Genomic DNA, 24,394 nt, shown 5'->3' on the forward strand with positions numbered 1-24,394 from the left:
CGTAATCCATATTGTTACCATGAAGTTGAACAGCTGATCAATATTAAAAGCAGTACAAATAAGCAAGAAAAATAATACCACTAAGAAAATAGTATTTTATTTTAAATCCTGGTAGCTAAGATGACCCCATTTATATTTATTAGTGGTTTCTCTATTAGTAGAGTGATTATTATAACTCTTTTGGACAGATGTCTCAAAATGAGAGAAGAATCCTGATAATTACAACAATGGCCATAAGGTCAAACCCCAGTCTTGGATGTTCAGGAAAATATTTGATTGAAAGGAAAGCCTTATGGAGACCCTAAGAGGAAAATTACTTATAAAGGGTATCTACTTCCCCTCTTCTCTGGATAAGGCAAGTTGTGACTACACCTATCCCAGGGGAGGGATAAACAAGATAGGAGAAGGGGATAAGTGCAAAACAGAGCTGGTTAATTGCTTCCTTCCTCTTGAGGCAGGCTAAAAAACTATCTGTCCTTCTATTACTGGGAAGGGCACCTGTCTCTCACAACCAAATTTATGATTTCTTAGAATATCATCTTTACTCTAAGGGTATTCAGGCACAGACATGTTCAAGTATTCAATTTAAAACAAATATCCACTTCAGATTTAAACCTATTACTGAGCTCATATTCTAAGGATACAATCTCAGAATAACAAATCTCAAATGCTAATTTAAGAGAAAGATGGAAAACTACAGATTAGAATGTGTTAGAAACCCACTCCTTCTTAAAAAGTGTTTAAGAATGTCGTATTACAAGTTTATATAAGGAAAATATTATTCAAACCTTTGCCATACACACACAAAAGAAAAATTCCTTTAAAGCCCTTTGAAATACTTCACAAGAGCATATAAATAAGAAAAAAAAAACCTGTAAAGGTTATCTTAAACACGAATCAAATTCCCATTTTAAAAAGTATGCTATTAAATACAAAGTTCCATTGAAAACTCAAATGCTTATATATATTGATAATTAAGCTCTAGTGCAAAAAAATACAAAAGAAAAAAATCGTAAGAGACAAAATTTTGCCTTATAGTTATTATCCGGTCTCCTGTCTTGTCTTTCTGCTTATCAATATCTATGTGTGCACCAGTGAACTCCCGAATAGCATTAATGTTACAGCCTCCTCTTCCAATCACTCTGGATATCACAGTTGATGGAACAGATACTTTCTTTGACCTGTTTAACAGTTGCAAAAATAAATTAAGATAAATCATAATTATCAGTGGTTGTAATTAAAATAAGAATTATTACTAAAATATGTTTCTGTAAATGCAGAATATTGTCGAATAAGCCTCTTCTACCTACTCTCACTCTAAGTGATAAAGGGCAACTAAGAGCCACAGAAAAGAGAAAGAAAGAGAGAGTGAGCTTTACCACAGCTTCTCATCTCATTACCAAAAACTTTGCTTTTTTGACTTTCGTCCTTCATTAATATCTGTGACGCACATACATGTAGATATACGCGTGTTAATGCAAATACTAATGGCAAATAAAAGACAGGGGTTCCTGCCTACATATACTGACTATGTAGAAACCAAGTAAGAAAACTACAACACGATGTTGTAAGAGCTCTAATAGGGTATCATAAAGACACATTGGTTGGGGCATCTAATCTACCCCAAGGAGTCAAGAAAGGCTTCTTGTGGGTACCTTTGGGTGTTTGACTCATATTCTTGTTTTTATTCCCTAATATATAACTGAAAGGATGATACTAAAAATTAATTCATTGTTGCCCTGCATTCTTCTAGAGTCATTAAAATGATTATCCACAAATATGGAAACTTGCTAAGGGACGTTTAGTTGTGTGAGGAAAGAGAAAAGCCTGCTGGAATTCCAAAAAAGCAAAACCCACCTAACACCTACAAAATTACATTACAATTTTAAACATTCAGATTCAGGAAAGGTAGATATAAATTTCTGAGAAGTCTAAATTAAAGAATACTTCTAAAAGAAAAACAGTATAACTCTCAATAAAAAGGAGCCAACTGTGCTTCAATGAATAAGTAAATTATTTATTTAGAATAGATTAAATATGAAATTATACGGTTTTTAAATGGTAAGGTATGATCCCTGCCCTTTTGTATACATAACTAAGTTACTTGATAATTCCTTTTTCCCTAAAGAACATAATAATCAGTCAGTGATCATTATTTTAATTTAGTTAAGAATTTGCTTGCATACTACAATATAAAATACATGCAGGAAAACTGAATTCTCTTATTTTTGTACAGAAAGTATTCTGATGTTGTGATTTCAGTTAGTTCAAAAGAATGTGTGTGAGACAGAGAAAGAGATAAAGATAGAGATGGGGGTTGAGGGGAAGTGTTGGCCCAAAATAAGATAAAAAATGTACAGTACATCTTGAGATTAACAGTAATAAGCTTGGTTCACTACAGATTTTGTTTTAAAACAATCAAAAGTTTAATTTTTTTGATGGAATTTCTGGAGAGTTCCTTAAAATAGGTTATCAAAGATTTATAATGGATCACATCCTTTCTAGGTCTGTGGTATCTTACCACCTTTTAGTTTCTGGGATGTTGTTTTACTTTTTAATACATATTATTTAAAAATTCCAAGCAAAATATTTTAGTCCTAAAACCCCGGAAATAAAGGTATCCTATGATTTGAAGAATAGTTTAAAACCAATATTTAATTCATTCTCCAAACATTTACAAGTATGCAGTAGACACTACATAGTGGGCTCTGAGGTTACAAAGCCGAACAAGACAATCTATCACCTTGAATAAATTAGCTCACTACCAAATACCAATACCTATGGGGGTCAAGCAGACACCACAATGATCTAACTTTTTATGTAAAATTTCTCAATTTTAAAAGTGTTAACATACACTTTTTTTTTCCATCTAAAATATAGTATACGTCATCTCTGTTGGCCAGATGCAGCCTTGGGCCACCAGTTTGTTTGCAACCTCTGGAAGAGTTAGGGGAATTTAACTGTAAGGTAAACTATGCTTCATTGTGAAATAGAGCACATATAAAAATGAGAAAAACAATCAAAGAAATAATCAGTCACCTTCTTACAACTTCTTTCCATCCTTCTTCCCTCTTTTGTCCACGCTTAGGACTTGCTACTGTTAATTTCCCATTTGGAGAGGAAAGGGGAGATGGACCAGATTTTGTGCAAGTGGAAAGAGAATTACTGGTCACTTCACTGATAGTCTCTGACAATCTTTAACAGGGAGGAAAAACACATTAAATATAGAAGAGATGTAGAATTTTTAATGATAAAGGCAATCTACTACATGACTATATTCTTTATTTTAAGAATACTATGATGAATAAATGAGAAATTTATTTTTCACTTTTCAATACTTAGCATAATATGAAGGGCCAATTTTAAGAAGATATTATCTAGAGGTCAAATTTAGCAGAACTGAAATACAATAATAATCCCTGAGAAACCATAATTAATACTTTTCATGGGTTAAGTTTAACAACCAAAATGAAGAAATTACACAGTAATTCTTTTTTTTTTTTTGTGGTACACGGGCCTCTCACTGTTGTGGCCTCTCCCACTGCGGAGCACAGGCTCCGGACGCGCAGGCTCAGTGGCCATGGCTCACAGGCCCAGCCGCTCCGCGGCATGTGGGATCTTCCCGGACCGGGGCACGAACCCGTGTCCCCTGCATCGGCAGGCAGACTCTCAACCACTGTGCCACCAGGGAAGCCCTACAGTAATTCTTTAATTCAAATGAAATCATGCCTTCTTTAGAACAAAGACAAACCCTTATTTTGTCAGTTGTTCATCTGCCTGCTTTACTAAACAATTCAGCAAGAAAGTGTTTCATAATGATACTATAAATCATGAAAATGAAAATTGGAACTAACTTTATTGAAGCCTTGCCAGAAACAGATTTTCTCTCCTCCTTTGGAAATGTAACCAGAACTGATGGCTGCTTCTTGCTGGTCACAGTGGTGGTGACCATAGCAGGTGAATGATTGTCACTCTTTCGGCTGCTGTTGCTGTTACTACTTTCATCACTGCAACTGGAAATTCTCATGTTATCACTGTCTCCACTCTCGCTGGTACTGCTGCTCTTGGACTCTCCATTCACCTTCTCTGGCTGACTGTATGAGATTGGTAGTGGATCATCAAATATAATTTGAACATTTTCTGGAGTAATTTTATTTTTCCTGTTTTTCCTCTTTGAACTGGTTGTAGTTATGGTATTGTTTCTTTTACCATGGGAACCTGCCAAAGTGGTCCAGGTTGCAGATATACCTATGGTAGTAGTGGTTGTGGCACTTGGAGGCTCTGTCAAGACTTCAGGCTCATCTGTAGAAGTAGCAATACTGAATTAGCAAGTTCTAGCGTTCTTGGCATATATTTAGATTTAAGCACTCGACAAAAATAAATGCTGAATTTACTTTACTACTACTATTAGATATAAAATTATCAGTCATTCCAGCATTCACTGGTAATGAGATGGATAAGATTGATCTATTCTCTCTGTCCCTAAGTTCTAAACAACGCATAGTAGGCAGTTATAAAAAATATTTTGGGGACACTTTGGGAAATATGAATATGTACCGTATATTACATATTATTACATAATTATTAAATTTCTTAAGTGTAATAATGTTATTGTGGTTATGTAAAATAATGTTCTTTTTCTGGGAAACACTGCTCAAGTATTTAGGGGTAATTTCGTATGATGTGTACAACATATATAAGACTATTCAAAAAAAGAGAGAGGAAAAAAGATAAACAAATGTGCCAAAATGTTATATGAATCTAGGTGACTTACAGGTGTTCATTATACTAATCCTTAAACTTTTCTGTAGTTTGAAATTTTTTAAAATAAAAGGCTGGAGGAGGGGGAAATTAACACACACACACATTGGTTTAATGACAATGGTTCTTTCTAACAATATCCTCATCTCAAATAATTTTTTATTTAGAACCTAGTTAAAAATAATTCCCTCATTTAAGAAAAATCTGAATATGGTCTTGGCTGTAGATGAAATTATGGAATTACTGTTAATTTTTTAAGGTATTATAAATGGTATTGCAATTATGTAAGCAAATGTCATTCCTTGAATGTGTGCTGATGTTTTATAGGTGCAATGTCAGATGTCTGCAATTTACTTTCAGACGGCTTAGGAAAAAACTATGTATGTATATTTAGAGAAAAAGATAAAGCAAATACAGTAAAATGTTTATTTTTAAATTAGGTGAAGGGCATTTCAGGTGTTTGTTTCATTATTCTTTCAACTTGTGTGTAGGTTTGAAATTCTTTATAATAAAAAGCTGGGAAGAAGTCAAAAAATGAAAATAGCATATGAATACTTTATGCCTTAATAACGTAGAGACCTTTTTTCGCCTTAAGTTACTGATATTTAAGGAAATATAATTTTGAGTAGAATGTATTACATGAAACAAATTAGATGGTTTAGAGAAAATACCTTCAACTTTATGCTTTTCTTTTTCTTGAGCAGCTTGGAGTTCAAAGTTTTCTTTATTTTTGGCTTCAATCTCTTCTAGTTTTCTTCTTTGTTCTTCTTTTTTCTTTCTTCTCTTCTCCTTTCTCTTTTCTCTTTTTGCAGCCAAAGCCAGCCTCCGGCTTTCTTCCCTTAACTGTTAAAGAATCAATAAAACAGAATTATAACACTGGAATTTACCTTGGAAAAAAGTTGTCACATAATGTCATTTTATCATTAAGGGTACTGGGATACCATACAATTCAAAGTCATCTTAGTTCAATTCATTGTTTGATCAAGATCATACTCAAATCACTGTAAAGAGAAAATAATATTTTTAAATGTCAAGATCAAATTAATGATAAAGACAACCTAATTTCAAAATGGATGAATGATAAAGATATACATAACTTCATAATCACTATGGAAATATAAATTAAAATAACAAGCTACCATGTTTTGTTCATTAATTTGGGAAAATTAAAAAGGATATCAGCTAGCAAAAGTTTGGGAAAATGAATTCTTCCCTACACTGCTGTCAGTATAAACATTAACATTTTTAGAAAGGTAATTTGAAAGCCTCCTATGAAAATTACAAAGTGCTTATCCTAAGAATATATTCTATAAAATGACTACCTCTAGTGGAAAAATATAGGCTCAATACTTTCCATTGCAAAGTTGATTACAATACTAGTAAATGGAAGCTAGGTAAAGCCATGGGGTGGGGAGAAGTTAACAACAGTATATATTCACAGAATACTAGGCAACCATTAAAAGTTATAAATGTATACCTGGGAAAATGCTCACAATTTACATTTGCTAGGAAAAAAAAGGCAAATTGCAAACTAATGATCTCATTAGGTGGGGGGGGGGGCGGGCGGGGGGCGGGGGCGGTGCTTTATGTGAATCTATCCAGGATACAAATCAAAGGTTTACTAGTGATTACCTCTAGAGCATGGGCTTGGACAAGAAGTAGCAGAAAGATGGTGACTTTCAATTTTACTTTATATAACTGTACATTGTTTCTATTTGTTAAACTGGATACATATTACTTTCACAGTCAAAAAAACTAGGAATAAGTTTTAAAGTCCAATAACATCTCTTAATAAGCTATTTTAACTACTGAATTTTCCTCTTTGGCTCATAAAATGGTAAAATCATCTACAAACTCTTTTGTTTGCATGTTCTCTAAATGACATTTTCAAAGTACATATTCCTTGATATAATCTAGCTTTCTATACATTTTATGTATATTTTAAATATGTGTCAAAACAATGATACTTAGTTTATGGAAAATGTCACAATATCCTAACTACTGAAAGCAGCCCTTAAAGACAAACTTATAAGCCAAATCAGACTTACTTTTCTTGAGAAAAAGTCTGACTTTTTAAGTCTCTAGCTTTTGCTAGACACTCCTCCTCCCTTTTGAAATAATCCTTGTTGGGTGCCTAAAAGGTCTTGCCCACCTTGAAAGTTTTCACACCCTGGGGCAATGCACCATAATTACATTCTCTTGGGTGAGAGATATGACTTTTGTTTCTGAAAAGGTAAATAATTAAGGAGAATCTATAGAACACCAGATACTTTCTCAAGCAGATGGATTTTAGGAAAGAACACAAATGGAAACTGGAGATATAAAAATTGTCTGCATAGTACCTACCCCCTAGAAATTTTTGCTGGTCTTCCGTAAGTACCCAAGTTTCCTCTGAAGACCAGTAAGGGAGGAGCTTTTGACCTTTCCAAAGGACTGAGAAGAAAACAGTAATTGGTGACCTTCACACCCTAGTTCACTACAAGGAAGGAGTACTACCTGACTGGTGAGTTTGAAAGAAGGAACTGAGCGTGTATGATTCAGCTCATTCAGCCTTGCTTTAATGTAGCTAAGCTGCCTGTCCTCAGGATCCGTATACTTTCTACATCTCTGCCTGAGCTCCAGTGAGGGAGGCCTGGGGTTGATCTGTTTTGCTGACTTTCAAGAAATAAATAGCTAAGTGTAAAGGGAAGAAAAGGAGTAGAAAGGGGGGTGAAGGGTGTGCCAAAGAAACATTTTCAAAGCAACTGTGGCTACAGATAGATACTATGCCTCTCTAATTTAGAATCAGCAATAATAAAACTGATATTTCATCTATATCACATCTGTATGGAAAAAAAGCCAGGAAATAGATTTGGGGGGATAAAAATAAGAAGTGAGGTTTAAGACTTTTGGCTCGGCCAGATGAATTATTAATTTTCCTCGATTTTTAAAATGTGTCCAGTGGTAAGCAATAATTGTGATTGGTATTCAAGAGGGGGGAAGAACTTTTAAAAATAGAAAAACTAGGGCTTCCCTGGTGGCACAGTGGTTGAGAGTCCACCTGCTGATGCAGGGGACACGGGTTCGTGTCCTGGTCTGGGAGGATCCCACATGCCGCGGAGCAGCTGGGCCCATGAGCCATGGCCGCTGAGCCTGCGCGTCCAGAGCCTGTGCTCCGCAACGGGAGAGGCCACAACAGTGAGAGGACCGCGTACCGCAAAAAAAAAAAAAAAAAAAGGAAGACCAAATGAGACTTTCAGAAAGGCATATATCAGGCAGAAGAAGACAATCAGGAGAAAGCAGCTTCAATGGGAGAAGAGTTTCATAAAGGAAGGCAAATCAACACTGGTAAGTATCACAAAGTATCAGTAAGGACACAAGTATGAGATGTCTAATCTTATTCTGGATTTGTCAATAAGATGCCATTGGTGACCTCTGCCATAGTTAGTTCACTGAATTAGTGGAGAAGTAAGCAGCAAATGGTCCTGGATGGAGAATTACAAAGAAAAGTTGAAAAAAAAAAAAAAAAGGAAAAAAGAAAAGTAGAGTCAACAAGACATAGATTATTCCCTTAAAATATTTAGATAAGGAAACAAAATACTAAATTTGTGGTAAGGTTTCATTAGGATAGTTAACTTCATGAAGTTGTAGAAAGAGGGTAGGAGTTAATGAAACAGCAGGCACTAAAGTATGGGAGAGGTGGTAATAACTGATACAAGATCCGAAGGAGAAAAGATGAAAACAGAGCATTTAAACCATAAGACTCAAGTAAGTCTGGAGGTGCAGGTAAACAGGGTTAGAAATTCAGCCTACATTCTATATTTTCTCACAAGGTGCATGCCCTAGACCTCATTTCACTTACCGGGGAACTGCTACATGTTTGTGAGCATATGTGGGGGAGGGTAGAGGTTTTGAAGAAAAGAGTCAAATTGCAGAATAAATAACCTCTTTGTGGAAAAGGAAAGAAAGAGCACTAGTCCAACTGATTTTTTCTTTTGTCTGCAGGATCTTAGTTCCCCAACCCAGGCCCCAGCAGTAGCGAAAACACTGAGTCCTAATCACTGGACTGCCAGGGAATTCCCTAACTGGTGATTTCTAATTATAGATTCAGGAAACAAATTGATGTTTCAGAGTTAAGCTTTTTAAGATGAGAATTTAAGGATTCAGGGAAAGGCAGTCCAGACTAAAGAAATGCCATGTGCAAATCTGTTTTTTTTCTTTTTTTGGCCGCACCTCGAGCCACGTGGGATCTTAGCTCCCTGACCAGAGATAGAACCCACACCCCCTGCATTGGAAGTGCGGAGTCTTAACCACTGGACCGCCAGGGAAGTCCCCCATGTGCATATTTGGATACAGTTATGTGAATGAGATATGTGAGGAGTAGAAAACCATAGTGAGTGATGAGCCTAGAGAAGACAGGAAGAGCCAAATGTTTTAAATTTCCCATGCAGACAATGAAGACTGAAGGATTTCGAGTAGGGAGTAAAGGCAATCATATCTGTGTATCAGAAACTATGGGAACTGGAAAAGTTACACTGGAATAAAGAAGGATTAAACTGAAGGCAAAAGATGACAGAGGCAAAGGTATTTATTTATAGACAGACTGTTAAGAAGCCTACTGCAATACTTCAGGTGAGAAGTGATAATTTAGGAGAGGATGGAACAGAAGACATAAAGAGACTGCCAAAGCTCAATTAAAGGTCATGATGATGATACTGATACCATTAATATTTAGGGGGTTAATATGTGCCAGATACTGGATTAAGTTAATTTACTACACTAACTTATTTGATGGATATAGAGAATGCGGAGCAAAGATAATTGAGAATCTGAAAACTACATCAAGATTTCAATTATTTCTGAATTCAGTAGTGGTATCAATAACAGAAAAAGAGGTCAAGGAGTACAGGGGAAGGGAAGGGCAGGATCCAGCAAAATTTTTTTGATAACTATGTACTAAGCATGGTTCTAGTCTCTTAGGACTAAGCAGAAGACAAAATATCCCTGCCCTCATGAAGCTTATGAAGCTTACATTTAGTTGCTGGGGGAGGCACACAGATAGCAAACGTAATACATTATACAGTTTTTTAAAAAGGTGTTAAGTACAATGTAAAACAGGAATACTGGAGCAGAGGAAGAGAAGTGTGTATATGGGGACATATAGAGGAACATGAAGGTGAAGTTTAAGTAAACATTTAAAAGATTTGAAGTATAGCAGGCAAAGAGAACAGTCAGTATATAAGCTGTATGTTCAGGTAGGCCTGGAATGTTTAAGTAGGTCAGTCTGGTTGAGAATAATAGAAAATGACTTTCAGAGAACATATCAGGAGACTTCATCACCTAAGGTCCCACGGGGCATTTTAAAGACTTTTTATCTTTTACTCTGAGGGAAATGGCACTGTAGGGTTTTGAGCAAAAGAGTGATTTGATTTAACTGATATATAGGATCACTCTAAGTGTTACATAGAGAACAGACTGCAGAGCAATGATGGAATCAGGGAGACCAGTTAAATGACTACTGTGGAAATACAGGTAAAAGATGATATTAATGACTTGAATCAGGGTGAGAAGTGATAAATAGTGACTAGGATCCTTGATATAGTTCTAAGGCAAAGGTAACTAGATTTTCCAACACAATGGAGGACAGAGAGAAATCAAGCATGATATCGATATCTTTAGCCTGAGCAAATTACAAGACAGAGTTGTGGGTTTGGAGTGGGCAAAGATCAGGAGTTCACATTTGAACGTAAGTATGAGATATCTAATTAAGTATCCAAAAGGACATGTTGAGTAGCTAGCTAGATATAAGAGACTGGAAGGTAGGGAAGAGGTTTGGACTAAAGATATAAATTTGGGATCAGCTAGTATATATTTAAAGGTAAGAAGCAGGATGAGATGACCAGTGGTTAAGGAAGATCATGTAATAAGCTAAATGACTTGCCAACTAAGAGGAGAGAAGAGGAGGAACTAGAGATACAGAAGGAACATTCAGAAAGATAAGAGAAAAACCAAGACTGTGTAGTGTAATGAAGGCCAGATAAATAGAGTATGTCAGGTGTTATTAGGCTTAGTAAGATAAGGATAGAGAAGTAATCACTGGATTTAGCTAGTGAGAGTCCCCAAAGACCGTAAAGGCATAGTTTTGGTGGAGCTGTAGGAGTGAGAGCCTGGTAGGAGTAAATTCAAGACAAAAAAGAATTGGAATACCCAAAATAGACAAGTTTTGCTGCAAATGGGAGCAGAAATGGGCTTGTAGCTGAAAATGGGGGGCAGGGAGGTACGTGTTGGAAAAATCAAAAGTTTTTTTTAAGATTGGACAAAGAAGCTTATATGATGATGAGGATGATCCAGGGGAGGGGGGAAAATGATATAGAAGAAAAGAAAACTGCCACAACAATTTTTTTTTTTTTTTTTTTTTTTTGCGGTACGCAGGCCTCTCATCTCTGCGGCCTCTCCCATTGCGGAGCACAGGCTCCGGACGCGCAGGCTCAGCGGCCATGGCTCACAGGCCCAGCCGCTCCGTGGCATGTGGGATCTTCCCGAACCGGGGCACGAACCTGTGTCCCCCACATCGGCAGGCGGACTCTCAACCACTGCGCCACCAGGGAAGCCCCAAAACAATGTTTTTGAGTAAGAGATGGCAGACAGAAAATATGATGTAGTTCACAAATGGAGGGATTGGTTACAACAAGTTTATCTAGTAATTGGTATGAAATATATGGGTACAGGGCTTGGTGGGTTGGGGAGATGGGGTAGGGGAAGTCTCTGGCAGTTTTCTTCTGGTGCTTCAGTTTTCTTACTGAAGTAGCATGCAAGGTCATCAGAGGTTGAAGAAGAGGATGTACCAGAAGTCGCAGGATAAAAGAGAAAGAACTACTGGTCTAGAAGAGTGGGAGAGTAAATTAAACTAGGGAAATATATAGTATGACTACTGGGAGGAATTAAAGGGTTCACTGTCACACATTTAAAGTAAAATTAGTCATCAAGGTTGAATGCTTTTTTTCCTTAGACACCTTTAATTACTAGGCTTCAATAAAGAAAAAGGAGAAAGAAAAGAGTAAGGCCAGTGAAGGGTGGTACGATAAATGGATCTTACAATTTATTGGTAGACAGAATGTTTTTAGGCTTGCTGGAGGTAGAATTCTAGAGGGAGTAAAGCTGAAAAGACAAGAGGTGATAATCAGAGAATGAAATGTATGAAACTGAGATTGTGAGGTGGGCATATTAATAGCTTCAGTGGTGGCAAAAAACCCAACTGAAAACATCTATTAGGAATATTTTAAAAATATACTGTACATAGCTCCCTAAAAGATTATGAAAGTTTACAAAGAGAAAAAACAATAAGTGATAAAGTAGAGGGGTAAAACATTAAAAATGCAGACCAATAATACCCACTATGGATTCTAACAGCCCAAAACATAACCTAGTTGTTCACGTCCTAAGAGAACAAGAAATTAACTGCCAGAGTATTCCACAGTTAGACCAGATGAACTGCTCTAGAGCATGGACTCTTCCACATAGTATTTGCTGCATAAGGATAAGGGAATCTGGTAAATATAATGAGCAGTATTCTCAGCAGCAATTTTTACAAACCTATTAACCAACATTTTCAAATTAGAAAGGTTGATCAAAGGAGCATTTTTACACAAGTTACCCATGCAGAACATCCAAGTTAAACCAGACAAGACCACTCCAATGATATTTCTAAATCAGAAATGGTGGAGCCAGAATGTACTGAGCCTCAAAAGGCAAAACGGTGTATTTTTCCAGATGTAAATCATACATTAAAAATAGTGAACCAAACCCTAACACATCTCAATCTGATAATTTTTCAAATAGAAATAGAAAGGGGCTGGAGTTCAGGAAAGAACAGTCTCGTCCACAGTCTAGAATTCTATCTATGTACCATCCCCATTCAAAACTGTTTATAAAGTATCAGTCCATGCAGAATAATTTGCATCTAATTAATTTTTGATTAACAATTAATACTGGAAAATAGGGCTTCCCTGGTGGCGCAGTGGTTGAGAGTCTGCCTGCTGATGCAGGGGACACGGGTTCGTGCCGCGGTCCGGGAGGATCCCACATGCCGCGGAGCAGCTGGGCCTGTGAGCCATGGCCGCTGAGCCCGCGCGTCCAGAGCCTGTGCTCCGCAACAGGAGAGGCCACAACAGTGAGAGGCCCACGTACCGAAAAAGAAAAAAAAAAAAAAACTGGAAAATATGCAATGACATTGAAAGAAATTCCTTTTGAATTGCTTTAAATCTGAGGCTCTGAAAGCATGACCATCTAGGTTAAGAAAGACTGGCAAGAATTCAAGGAAAAAACACTTATGTATTGCTGATGGTAGTAGGAAAATATTCTGAAAGTATCAAATTTAAAATATACTGACCTAAGTGAAGAAACTTACTCCATAAAAATAAAAGCACCAAAATATAAAGAAACATGTATAATGACGTTTATTGCAACATTATTTGTAGTGACAAAACTGGAAACAAACCTACTATGGAGTATATTATGCAGTTATAAATCACTATCAGTTGACAATATTCTTCACTTATTGAGAGAGGGAAAAGCAAGTATTAGAGTAATATGTTCGCATGATTCTAATTTTTAAAAAGTACAGTTTTCATATACATGGATATTTATTTGTTCAACAAATGTTTACTAACATGCCAGGCACCATTTTGTAGTTCATACAATCTAGTGGTAGAGAGAGACAAACAAGCTAACTAAGTAAAATACAGTATTTAGAATATTAGAACATGAAAATAAAGAAGGGAAGAAGAGTAGGAAGAATGTGAAAGGGAGACTAAAATATGAGGCAAGTGAAGTGACATTCAAGGCAGAAGGCATACCAAGAGCAAAAAGGATGGTCATTATGGATAGAGCAAAGTGACCAAGAGAAAGTAGTAAAATAAGATCAGACAGGAGTAAGAAGTGGTGTGAGTGGGCAGAACATGTAAGGTCTTTAAAGGTTTTAAAGGTCAGAAGTGAGGACTTTTAGTTAATTACCATACCAGGTTTTGAACTTCAGTTACCTTACAATGATGGCGTATGCGTTTCTTTTAGTTATCTTTGCATAGTTCACAGTTTAAACTGAACACATTATTGTAATAAAGAAAAAAGAAAATAAATCATTGAAGACATGCACAATAGGACATTCCTAAAAGCTGCTTCTTGACTTTGATCCACAGGTATGCAGTAAATCTCTAAATGTATTTCATGTAACGTATAAACAACAAAGGTATGAAACAATTAAAGATTTTATTTAAAAACAGATATCTATGTCTCAGCTATAGAAAGGATGTCTTCTAAGATTTATAAAAATGCAAAAAGAAACAATACTATGAAATAAATTAGCGATTCTAACATATAAAAATGAGAGAGTAATGCAAAAACAGGATATTATAATATTATAAGGAGAAAGCACTAAAATGTAGGTTGACTTCAATTAAGGGAGGAGAGGAAAGCAGGGAATTTAGAATTTAAAAAAGTGGATTTAAATCTTAGCCTAGCTTCGGCAAGTTACTTAACTTCCATAGATTCAGTTTCTCCATCTGTAATATGAGGGTAATAATATTTCTTACAGAGAAGACTCAAATAATACATATTCTGTCATACAACTTGGCCCTATTATATTGCCTGGTATTTAGTGAACATTAAATAAATATTTGATGAAACTGAATATTAAAAATAGGTATAGTTACAATAATTATAACCATATCTGTTCTCAATGTGTTCAATTAAAACTTCAAAGTGGCCAAAAAAGCTAATTTTCATTTGATCAGAATCTAAACTAGGAAGTTTTTAAAATGAAGAACCTCTGGGGCTTCCCTGGTGGCGCAGTGGTTGAGAGTCCGCCTGCCGATGCAGGGGACACTGGTTCGTGCCCCAGTCTGGGAAGATCCCACATGCCGCGGAGTGGCTGGGCCCGTGGCCGTGGCCGCTGAGCCTGCGTGTCCGGAGCCTGTGCTCCGAAACGGGAGAGGCCACAACAGTGAGAGGCCCGCGTACCGGAAAAAAAAAAAAAAAAAAAAAAGAACCTCTGATTTTAAATATATTTTTCAGAATACTGTATTTTCACATTGACTTTAGAACAAAATGTTTAAAATAATTCATACTTTCTTTATGTGAGATGAAATATATAGCTTAACAAAGTCAGTAAGTCTAAAAAGAATGGACTTGACTCAAATGAAAAATGTTATATATACAATTGACCTGTGAACAACACTGTGCAGGCCCACTTTATGCGGATTCTTTAAAATGAATAAGTACTACAGTACTACATAATCTGTGGTTGGTTGAAATCCAGGGACTTGAAACTGAAGATATGGAGGGCCCAAGTATAAAGTTACACATTGCTTTTCAACTGCATGGGGGGGGGGGGTGCCCCAGCCCCCACTATCACTGCATATCCTTTATAAATCTAAAAAGTATATGTTAAATTTCATAGCATTTTTAACCTTTTTTAAAAAGATGAAATATGGCAGAATATATATTCCATAATATTCAATACCAACCAATTCTTTTCCTACTATTACATTATAGAGTACAGTTATTGATAGGAACAGAGAGTAAAGAAGCAGCTATGGGACTGCCCAAACTGTACATTGTTTGGAGTGTTTTACTCCCCATGGGAATAAATGGGAATGATACTGTAGTGTGCCTGAAAGAGAAAAATACAAGAGAAATCATCCATTTAAAAAGGTACGCATTAAAGGGCAGGAAAGGAATAAAGAGGAATAAAGACACAGACGTAGAGAATGGACTTGAGGACACGGGGAGGGGGAAAGGTAAGCTGGGACGCAGTGAGAGAGTGGCATGGACTTATATATACTACCAAATGTAAAATAGATAGCTAGTGGGAAGCAGTCGCATAGCACAGGGAGATCAGCTCCGTTGCTTTGTGACCACCTAGAGGGGTGGGATAGGGAGGGTGGGAGGGAGATACAAGAGGGAGGAGATATGGGGATATATGTATATGTATCGCTGATTCACTTTGTTATAAAGCAGAAACTAACACACTATTGTAAAGCAATTCTACTCTAATAAAGATGTTAAAAAAATAATAGATATACAATACATTTCATGCATTTAAATCGTACAATTTTATAAAAATAAAATAAAATAAAAAGGTGCGCATTAAACATTCCATCAACTGGTCGTATTTCACTAGTTGGTCATGGCTTGGTAGTGTATGCCTTCCTAGTGTATTTGGTACTTCTGATAAATCCGTTGGCAACAAATTACAAGGTCTAGGATCAATGAAGTACAGAGTTGGATGGGGATTAAGAGAACATTAGTTGAGATAATTGAGCATTAGAGGCTAGGTTCCCTGACTTGCAGATCAATGCAATTCCTACAATAACATTTTGTTAATTCGATTATAAAGAAAACTATTTTAATGATATAATGATGTTTAAAATACTCATAATCCTCTCCACTATTTGAGCCAAACTTGGAGAGAAAAATCATGTACATAATTTAAAGCAAAACCAAACCAAAACAAAAAACCACAGATTACAAATTAGGAGGAAGAGAAGCTGAAAGGAAAAAAGTAGGTATTTTTCATATGTAAAGGTTACCATTACCTTTTCCAAGTCTAACTCCTCTAATAAAATGCTGGCATTTTTGTTTGCTTCAGCAGCCTGTCTATCTTTGGCTTGTACTATCGACTCCATACAAAGGTGGCACTTCTTCAGCATCTCCTAAAATGAAAAATTAAGATGTTTCCAGACTCAAAAAATTAACATTTAGAGAGATTCCTGAAAACATGAAAATATTAATTAAGGTACTTGAATGAACATAAGCAATAAAGATCAGTAGTAAGGCAAAAAAAGAATGCAAATAAAAACATAATTTAAATGGTATATTTTTAAAAATACATTAGCAAAGAGCCTCTATTGTTCTTCAAAATAATATCCATTTGACTGGTACTAAAATTATTTACTCCTGTTATTTAAATATAAGAAATCATACTATAAATAGAGCTGCAATAATCTGTCAGCTGGTTAATGGGCTAAAGGAAAAGGTCAACGTCAACAAAAAAAATAGGTTTAAAACAATTTAAAATACTTATTTGGCAAGAACTGTTCTCAAATATTTAAGCTTTGTTGCTATAACTTCTTGTGCTGGAATCATTCATAAAAAGCATGTATTTATAGACATCTCAGTGATTTCATTCTTAGAACATACAGTTTTTGACAGGAAAGGGATATTTCCCTATTAAGACAAAAGCTTTATTTTAAATCTCTGCCCCCCTTCCATAAGGGGTATCTAGGAACATTAATTGTCATAAATGAATCTAGAGGCAGGCAAGACAGTGGATTAGCTATGTTAAATAAAACTTATGGGAAAAAGCTGTTCACTATCATGTGATAACTGCTGAGAAAATTAAAGACATTTTTAGATTTTCAGAGGCATGTCTTAGGATTTTATTCAAATATTTTGATCTCAATTAGAATTCTAAAGAGATTTATTTTTCCTTACTTTCCCTGCAAAAATCCTAGCAAATTCATTCTTAAACTGACAGTTACTCCAACTTTTATATTATGTTGAACATGTTAAGAGTTTTCTTGACCATAATTAAAAGTACTGTGTTAATTTTTGTTTAGGTATAAAAAAATCCACTGACTTGTTCCTCTCAGAAGAGATATCTGTCTGAATAGATTACAGCACTAATGAATAGTAACAATAATTTGCTTTAGATTGTTTAGTATTTACATTAAAATTAAATTAGCTTAAGTACTATTTAAAAAGATAAAGTAATTCTAAAACAGAAAATGGTTTATTACTTCATGAGGTAAGTAAATCATCTGAAGAGATTCTTAAATATCATACTTCATTCCCAAATCCTAGATAAATTAAAAGTGCTATGTACCACACATTATTGTTCAAACTAAGACTTTTTTTATCTTAGTGTGGAATATACATATATATGAAAAGCCAAATGGGATCCCAAGCTCATATAATGGGGATGAATTTAATCAGTATATTACCTTATCAGTGATCGTTGCTATGTATCTCATACATTCAGAATCTGATGGAAACTGATTGACTTCTTTGACTAAGTAGCGCACCACCTTCACATGACCCTAAAAAATAGATATCAGTGTCAGATTGAAAACAGACTCTATCAGGATTCAGTAAATCTAGTCTGTCTTAACTAAGATTCCATTAACATTAGTGCCACAAAATAAAGACTTAAATTGGGTATTATTCGCACTTTAAATGAAAAAGAGACAGGCTTCGGTTCTAATAAGTTAGATAAATCTACATTGTTCATTTTCATCCTACCCTCCAAAAAAAAAAAAATACAGAATAACCTGACCTAAAATTCTAAACCATTCTGAATTTAAAAAAACAATAAAGTCAGTATGAAGAAATGCAGGATATGTGTGAAAGAAAAGAAAAACCTCATCTTTTTTTTCCTAGCTAATTCATTAGAACTGAGTATCGTGTTTCAATTTTAAGCATTAAAAGAGTAGAAATAACAATTTTGATCTTTCTTTGAGATAAAAACTGAATGCATAGCACTATACTAGGTAGTGCAAAAGAAATAACATACACTTTCCTAAGGCTTGAGCGATGATTATATTATTCACTGTAACACAGTTCACTAAGTTCAAAATCTTTAGACCAGCCTTCAAGAGGCTTTCTACTTTCTCTAATCCACACTATTGCTGACACAACACATATAAACGGATGAATAAACATCTGTTTATATTTAGTACATTTCTTCTATTGCATTTATTTCTTCCTTCTCATCTGCATCCTTTTGGACTATCCCTATCTTTTAATGAATAGCTTAAATGCCATTTGCACCTTTCCTTGATATCTCACCAACACTTCTACAGTATTTAAACTATTTATATGGGACAACTCATACAGTTACCTGACTTTGTGTGTGGATCCCTGATTATTACATTTTGTACAAAAAGCAACAGTTGGAATCTGTACAATGTAATATGCCAACAATTACAGTTGTACATGGTAGGTACTAAGAAAAATAATGGAATGAATACAAAGAGTATAAAAGATAAGTGCCTTTCTTAAGGAGCTAAGTTCATTTGGAAAGATGAGATATATGCATGTTAGATGTTAAGGTAATAACAATATATATTTGTCAAAATAAATGATAAAGATAATAATGAATTGTAGAATTTCTACAACCTTTAAGAGATCAGATATCTCAATGTGAGCTCAAATGGAATGGGAAGAGTTTCTATAGAAGGGGAGATTTACACTGTACCCAAAGAATGAGTAATTTTGGAAGAATGAGGAAGGACATGGGCATTCCCAAGATGAGAACAAAGGTGCTATGGGAGACAATGACAAAAGACGAAGCAAGGAGAAGACTCCACATTAGGGACTCAATGGGAGATGAGTTCTAAAAGCACTAGATTGGGCTTTGAATAACAAACTAAGATTGGATTTGAAAGGATTACAGAGACTGGGGAGACATGAAAAGGTACTTGAAGAGGATACTAACATAGTGAAATGGTTTGGATGATAAACTTTATATGCTAGCTTGCTTGGAGAAGAGGTAGGTAGCCACTGAGAATAAGTTTGATTAGCAAGGAAAAAAAAATTCAGAGAGTCAGTGGGAAGCTAGTCTAGAACACCCAGGGAGGAGGTGGTATAAAGAACAAGAGTCAGAGAGAATAATAAGAGAAAAAGGAAAAGATGATTTTTTTACAATTTATATATTAAAAATTTTCAATACAACAAAGTAATTTGGAATCTGTAAGAGATTTTACCTACGTGAATGACAAAACTCAAAATTATACCTACAGAATGACAAAACTCAAAATTATAATCCCTGGAATAGTAGTCTGGCTTCCCCAATAACAAATCAGACCTGCATTTAAGAGATCAACCAAAATATTAAATCAAATTACTTATACACAGTTCTGTGCTATGCATTACAGAAAGTTTCAGTTTTACAAAATTTATTTCTACTTCTGAAGGTTTCAAATACTGGCAGCTGAATTTTCATTTTTCCTTTTTTCCTAGAAATTAAAGTGAATAATTAAAAATGAAATCAATTTAAGCTAAACTTTTCTCTGCTGTGCTAATACAAGAAAACACTCATTCATAACAAGTAATTAATTACTTAGTTGGATTTATATTTTGTGAAAGATTAAGATTGCAACTAGATTTTGAAAATACTATTCAAACAACTTTTTAAAAGTTTACTTAGCTTTGACATCCAATATGGATACTATTAATGGCTTTTCTGGCATACCTGTATCTACCTTTCAATGTTGCCATCAGAGTGATTATTTGCTTATTATTTTACTGCTTTCATCACTACTGTTAGATCGTAAAATGAGAGTCTTTAGTGATAATTAAATTATGCACTTCCTAGCCTAAGTGAAAAATATCCAAGTGACTGAGAATGAAAGACTTCTACCTTTCTAAATGCTGCCATAAGAGGAGTTATCTTGCGGTTATCAGCTGCATCCACATCTGCACCTGCTTGCACCAGTAACTGAACCACATCAAGGTGTCCACCATTTGCTGCCAGCCACAATGGAGTGTTCCCCTTCTTGTTACGTACATCAATGTGAGCACCCCTAAATGAATGACACAAATATCACTTTTAAATGAAATGACACAGATAATAATAAAAATCAACTATGAATTTTGTGAAAATATTTTGTAAAGGAAAAAATTGTTTAAAATATATAGGACTAAAATATATTTCTCTAACAGAATTACATTACAAAGAATTTCCAGTCATCAAATTAAAAGCCATTGAATCAAAACTAATGATATATCAATAATTGCTTTTCTTATTTTAAAAATAATGACTCTTTGTGCATAATTCTGAGCTTAAAATCCTGAGAAAATGTAAAATTTTCTTTAGTGAAAAATAATGGTACATCCTGTTAATATCATAATATATTAAACAGTATCCTAGAGCACAAACAGTATCCTATGAGGTGATTATATCTTTCAGATTATTTGTATTCATGTATTTATATTATGTGGCTTCGTAAAAGAATGAATCTTAAAATAACATGAAGGTTTAGCACTCAGTGGGCATCATGGTAGATAAGACTCATGGTAAATAACTAGTTGATAGTAGCTACTACTAATTACTACTGTTAGGACACCATGCAAAAGTCTTTCAGACTGTTAAAGTAGGAAATCTAATTTAGTAGACAAGCAACTTTGAAAGACTGGCAAGTAACTCCTAAGTGACTGAGAACAAAAAATATCCTGGACTCTATCTCATATCTTGAACAGTTCCATAACTGTCTCTTAAAAGCCCTAATTACAGAACAAGAAAATCAACAATGAAGCCTTAGATTATTGCCAGACTTACAAGACTTAAGGTGATATCTTTGCAAAACTGTGTGGGAGATGTGAATATGGATGACAATAGATGGATGTTCAAATAGCTTATTATAGTACTTTAAAAGTGTATACACAGACAAAAAAGGAAGAAAAGAAGTATTTCTAGATTGCACTGAAATATATTAAACAATGCAGCATAGCTCTGGATGGGTGGAAAATAATAGAGATAGGTTTAAAACATAAAAAAATACACTGCAGTTTATAGAAGTAATCACATTTGATTTTTTAATAGTTCAATTTGCACAGAGAGTAGTAATCACTAGTAATACCATGTTCATATATGAAGGGTATGGTAGCATCATACCTGCCAATGAGAAGCTCACAGAATTTATAATGCCCTTTATCTGCTGCTATGGTTAAAGCTGTATCTCTCGAGGAGGGCACTGGAGGGGCATTAACATCAGCACCTTTATCCAAAAGAACTCGGCCCACCTCTGCATATCCACCAGAGGCAGCTTCCATTAGCGGTGTGAGGCCAGTCTAGGTTTGGTGAAAAATAAAAAACAACACGTAAGAGACCAGAAAGTACTAAAATGTTAAAGAACAACGATCTGGGGGAGCAATACGGTACAGCTGTTACAAAATTCACGACTAAATTTCAGCACTGACACTGCTAACCTCTCTCAGTTACAGTGAGGTCTACTGAAAGCAGATGATTCTACCTAATGTCCATTTGTTGGTAAAAATTTTAAGACACATGTACTTGGCATATAACTGGCACTTAATAAATGCTCCCTCTCTTCTCTTTCATTATACTACATAGTTTTCAGCTGATAACTCCAATGTCATTATTACCTATAAAAATCTATTGCTGAGGTATTTCAAGAGTTAATGCTTAACTGAGTCATACAGAATGATTTGTTTATATATGTAAGAGATAAATGTTACTACAAAGTACTAGAAGTATAATTAGCATATTGCCAATGTACACCTTAAATGTCAAAGCAATAAACCCATGGGTAAATCTCAGACTTTTTCTTACCTTAGCTCTGTGTTCCACATTTGCTTTTCTATCAAGCAGAAGACTAACCACTTCAGTTCTTCCTTGGAAGCAGGCTAAGGTAAGGGCAGTGTTCCGATTGGTTTCTATTTGAGCATTTATGTCAGAGCCCATGTCTAACAGGAGCTTAACGGCAGCTGTGTGCCCATTCATAGCTGCTAACATCAGAGGAGAAATGCCCAATTTGCTACCAGTTCTGGGGGTGGAAGTATGGGGAGAACAAAGGGAAAAATATATTTTTTATTTTTATTTATTTATTTAAAAAAATTTTTTTTTATTTTTTGCGGTACACGGGCCTCTCACTGTTGTGGCCTCTCCTGTTGCGGAGCACAGGCTCCGGATGCACAGGCTCAGCGGCCATGGCTCACGGGCCCAGCCGCTCCGCGGCATGTGGGATCCTCCCGGACCGGGCCACGAACCCATGTCCCCTGCATTGGTAGACGGACTCTCAACCACTGCACCACCAGGGAAGCCCAATATATTTTTTAAATGTCCCAGAAAAACTAGATGATAATACAGAACTCTATCTTAGGATTTAAGATTCTTTATTCTGCAGAATTATTTAAAATAATCATTCTTCTCAGCCCTACTAAATCTTTGAGATATTACCAAGACTACACTACAAATCTTTTACTACCCAGAACTAGAATACTTTCTGTATCTCATTCAACATAATGACTTGGGCTGAAAGTGATAAATTATTAAGTCATTATTAAAATGAACTTTCCATTCTAAAGTATATACTTGCTTGCTAATAAAAACATAAGACAGATGTGTTTACGTTTATCATAAGAAATAAAGTGATAATTTTTTCAAGTTCTATGTCAACAATTTTAAACACTTAAATTTGAATTCTAAATTTGTAATGAAGGCATTTCCTAAATATGGCATTAAAAAGTGTGCTACAAATATCTTTAACATAACACTCTTAAGGGACTTGGAGAGAGAGAATAAAACTTGCCTAGAATTAATCTCAGCTCCTGCATTTAGTAATATTTTGATAATGTTCACATAGCCACCAGAAGCAGCCAGGCTTAGAGGTGTGTAATCAGAAACATTCCTGTGCTCTTTATTTGCCCCTCGAGCTAACAATAGCTCCACCACCTGGAAAAAGAAAAGGAAAAAATGTGTTTTCTTCTTATGGTGAGACAACTTGCAAGGTGTATATTTCTGATTTCTCTTTTTTTCTGCTTTATTGTATAACAAAAGAAGGGGAAAGTCATTCATCCTTTGCACAAAATCAGTCTCAAATGAAAGCAAAAGGTCTTAGAGGCCGATAAAGGAATCGTTTCTCAAGTAAAATCCATTTTGGAATCTGTTGAAATGGCACAGTGTTTTCATTGAAAGATCTTGACCTCATGTGTTCTTGTGCAATGCTGTTTTGGAAATTAGTATTTCTGTATTATTCCACCACATAGTGGTAAAATAGAATAAGATTTTTTCATTTATACATGTAAATGTCCTTAAAATATTTTTTAAACTTAAAATCAAAAACTAAATGTTAAAAACATTTTTGGAATACAGCTAACACTTATCTTCCCCCAACATTTTACCATAAAAATTTTTAAGCACACAGAAAAGTTGAAAAAAATTTACATACAATCATCACCTAGATTCTACCATTAACATTCTCCTCTACTTACTTTATCACATTTATTCGTCTGTCCATCATTTTTTGATGCATTTCATTTCTAAGTAAATTGTAGACACCTGCAATTTCCCTTAAACACATCAGCATGTGTACCATGAACTAAACTCTTACTTGCTTTTAGGCTTTTTAGGTTTTTTTTAGGTGAAATTTGTAACTTTCAATAAATGCACAAAACTTAAGTGTATATTCACTGAGTATCGAGAAACGCATAAACCTAATTTGTATCGAGAAACGCATAAACCTAATTTAAATCTGTTATTTACTCATGTTCTTTCTCAGTCAATCCTACCCAAAGATTAGTTTCGTTTACCATAGATCTTCATATAAATGAATCACAGAGTGTTTGAAAGTCAACTGTGTGTATTGCGTAGCATTCCATTATGTGAATGTGCTGCTTTATCCCTTCTACTGATAAACATCTCTACTGTTTCTAGTTTTGGGCAATTCTGAATAAAGTTGCCATGAACATTTCTTGTGGAAATATATTTTCATTGCTCATGGGCTCCACCTAGCAGCAGAATTTCTGGGTGCATGTTTAGTTAAGAAATTGCCAAACCTGTTCCTAAAGTGGTTGTACTATTTACACTCTCATCAACAAGGAGTTCTGGTTACTCCACATCCTCAGCAAAATTTGGTAT

The 24,394-nt window shown here is 35.1% G+C and overlaps 1 protein-coding gene across 10 annotated transcripts in view; it reads right to left on the bottom strand.

Annotated features, from left to right (window-relative positions):
* Nucleotides 1-24,394, bottom strand: part of ANKRD17 (ankyrin repeat domain 17) — a 161,769-nt gene that overhangs the window by 24,470 nt on the left and 112,905 nt on the right. For all 10 annotated transcript variants that reach the window (XM_030877835.3, XM_030877833.3, XM_030877832.3 and 7 more), the window contains 10 exons: nucleotides 23,067-23,209; nucleotides 22,088-22,301; nucleotides 21,410-21,585; nucleotides 20,156-20,318; nucleotides 17,739-17,834; nucleotides 16,332-16,448; nucleotides 5,433-5,604; nucleotides 3,855-4,302; nucleotides 3,040-3,195; nucleotides 1,032-1,181 (listed from right to left, as the gene is read on the bottom strand). In XM_030877835.3, the coding sequence (XP_030733695.1) occupies nucleotides 1,032-1,181; nucleotides 3,040-3,195; nucleotides 3,855-4,302; nucleotides 5,433-5,604; nucleotides 16,332-16,448; nucleotides 17,739-17,834; nucleotides 20,156-20,318; nucleotides 21,410-21,585; nucleotides 22,088-22,301; nucleotides 23,067-23,209 (1,835 nt within the window). The remainder of the gene's footprint in view (nucleotides 1-1,031; nucleotides 1,182-3,039; nucleotides 3,196-3,854; nucleotides 4,303-5,432; nucleotides 5,605-16,331; nucleotides 16,449-17,738; nucleotides 17,835-20,155; nucleotides 20,319-21,409; nucleotides 21,586-22,087; nucleotides 22,302-23,066; nucleotides 23,210-24,394) is intronic.

Source organism: Globicephala melas, chromosome 5, assembly GCF_963455315.2.
Source record: "Globicephala melas chromosome 5, mGloMel1.2, whole genome shotgun sequence".
Taxonomy (NCBI): Eukaryota; Metazoa; Chordata; class Mammalia; order Artiodactyla; family Delphinidae; genus Globicephala; species Globicephala melas.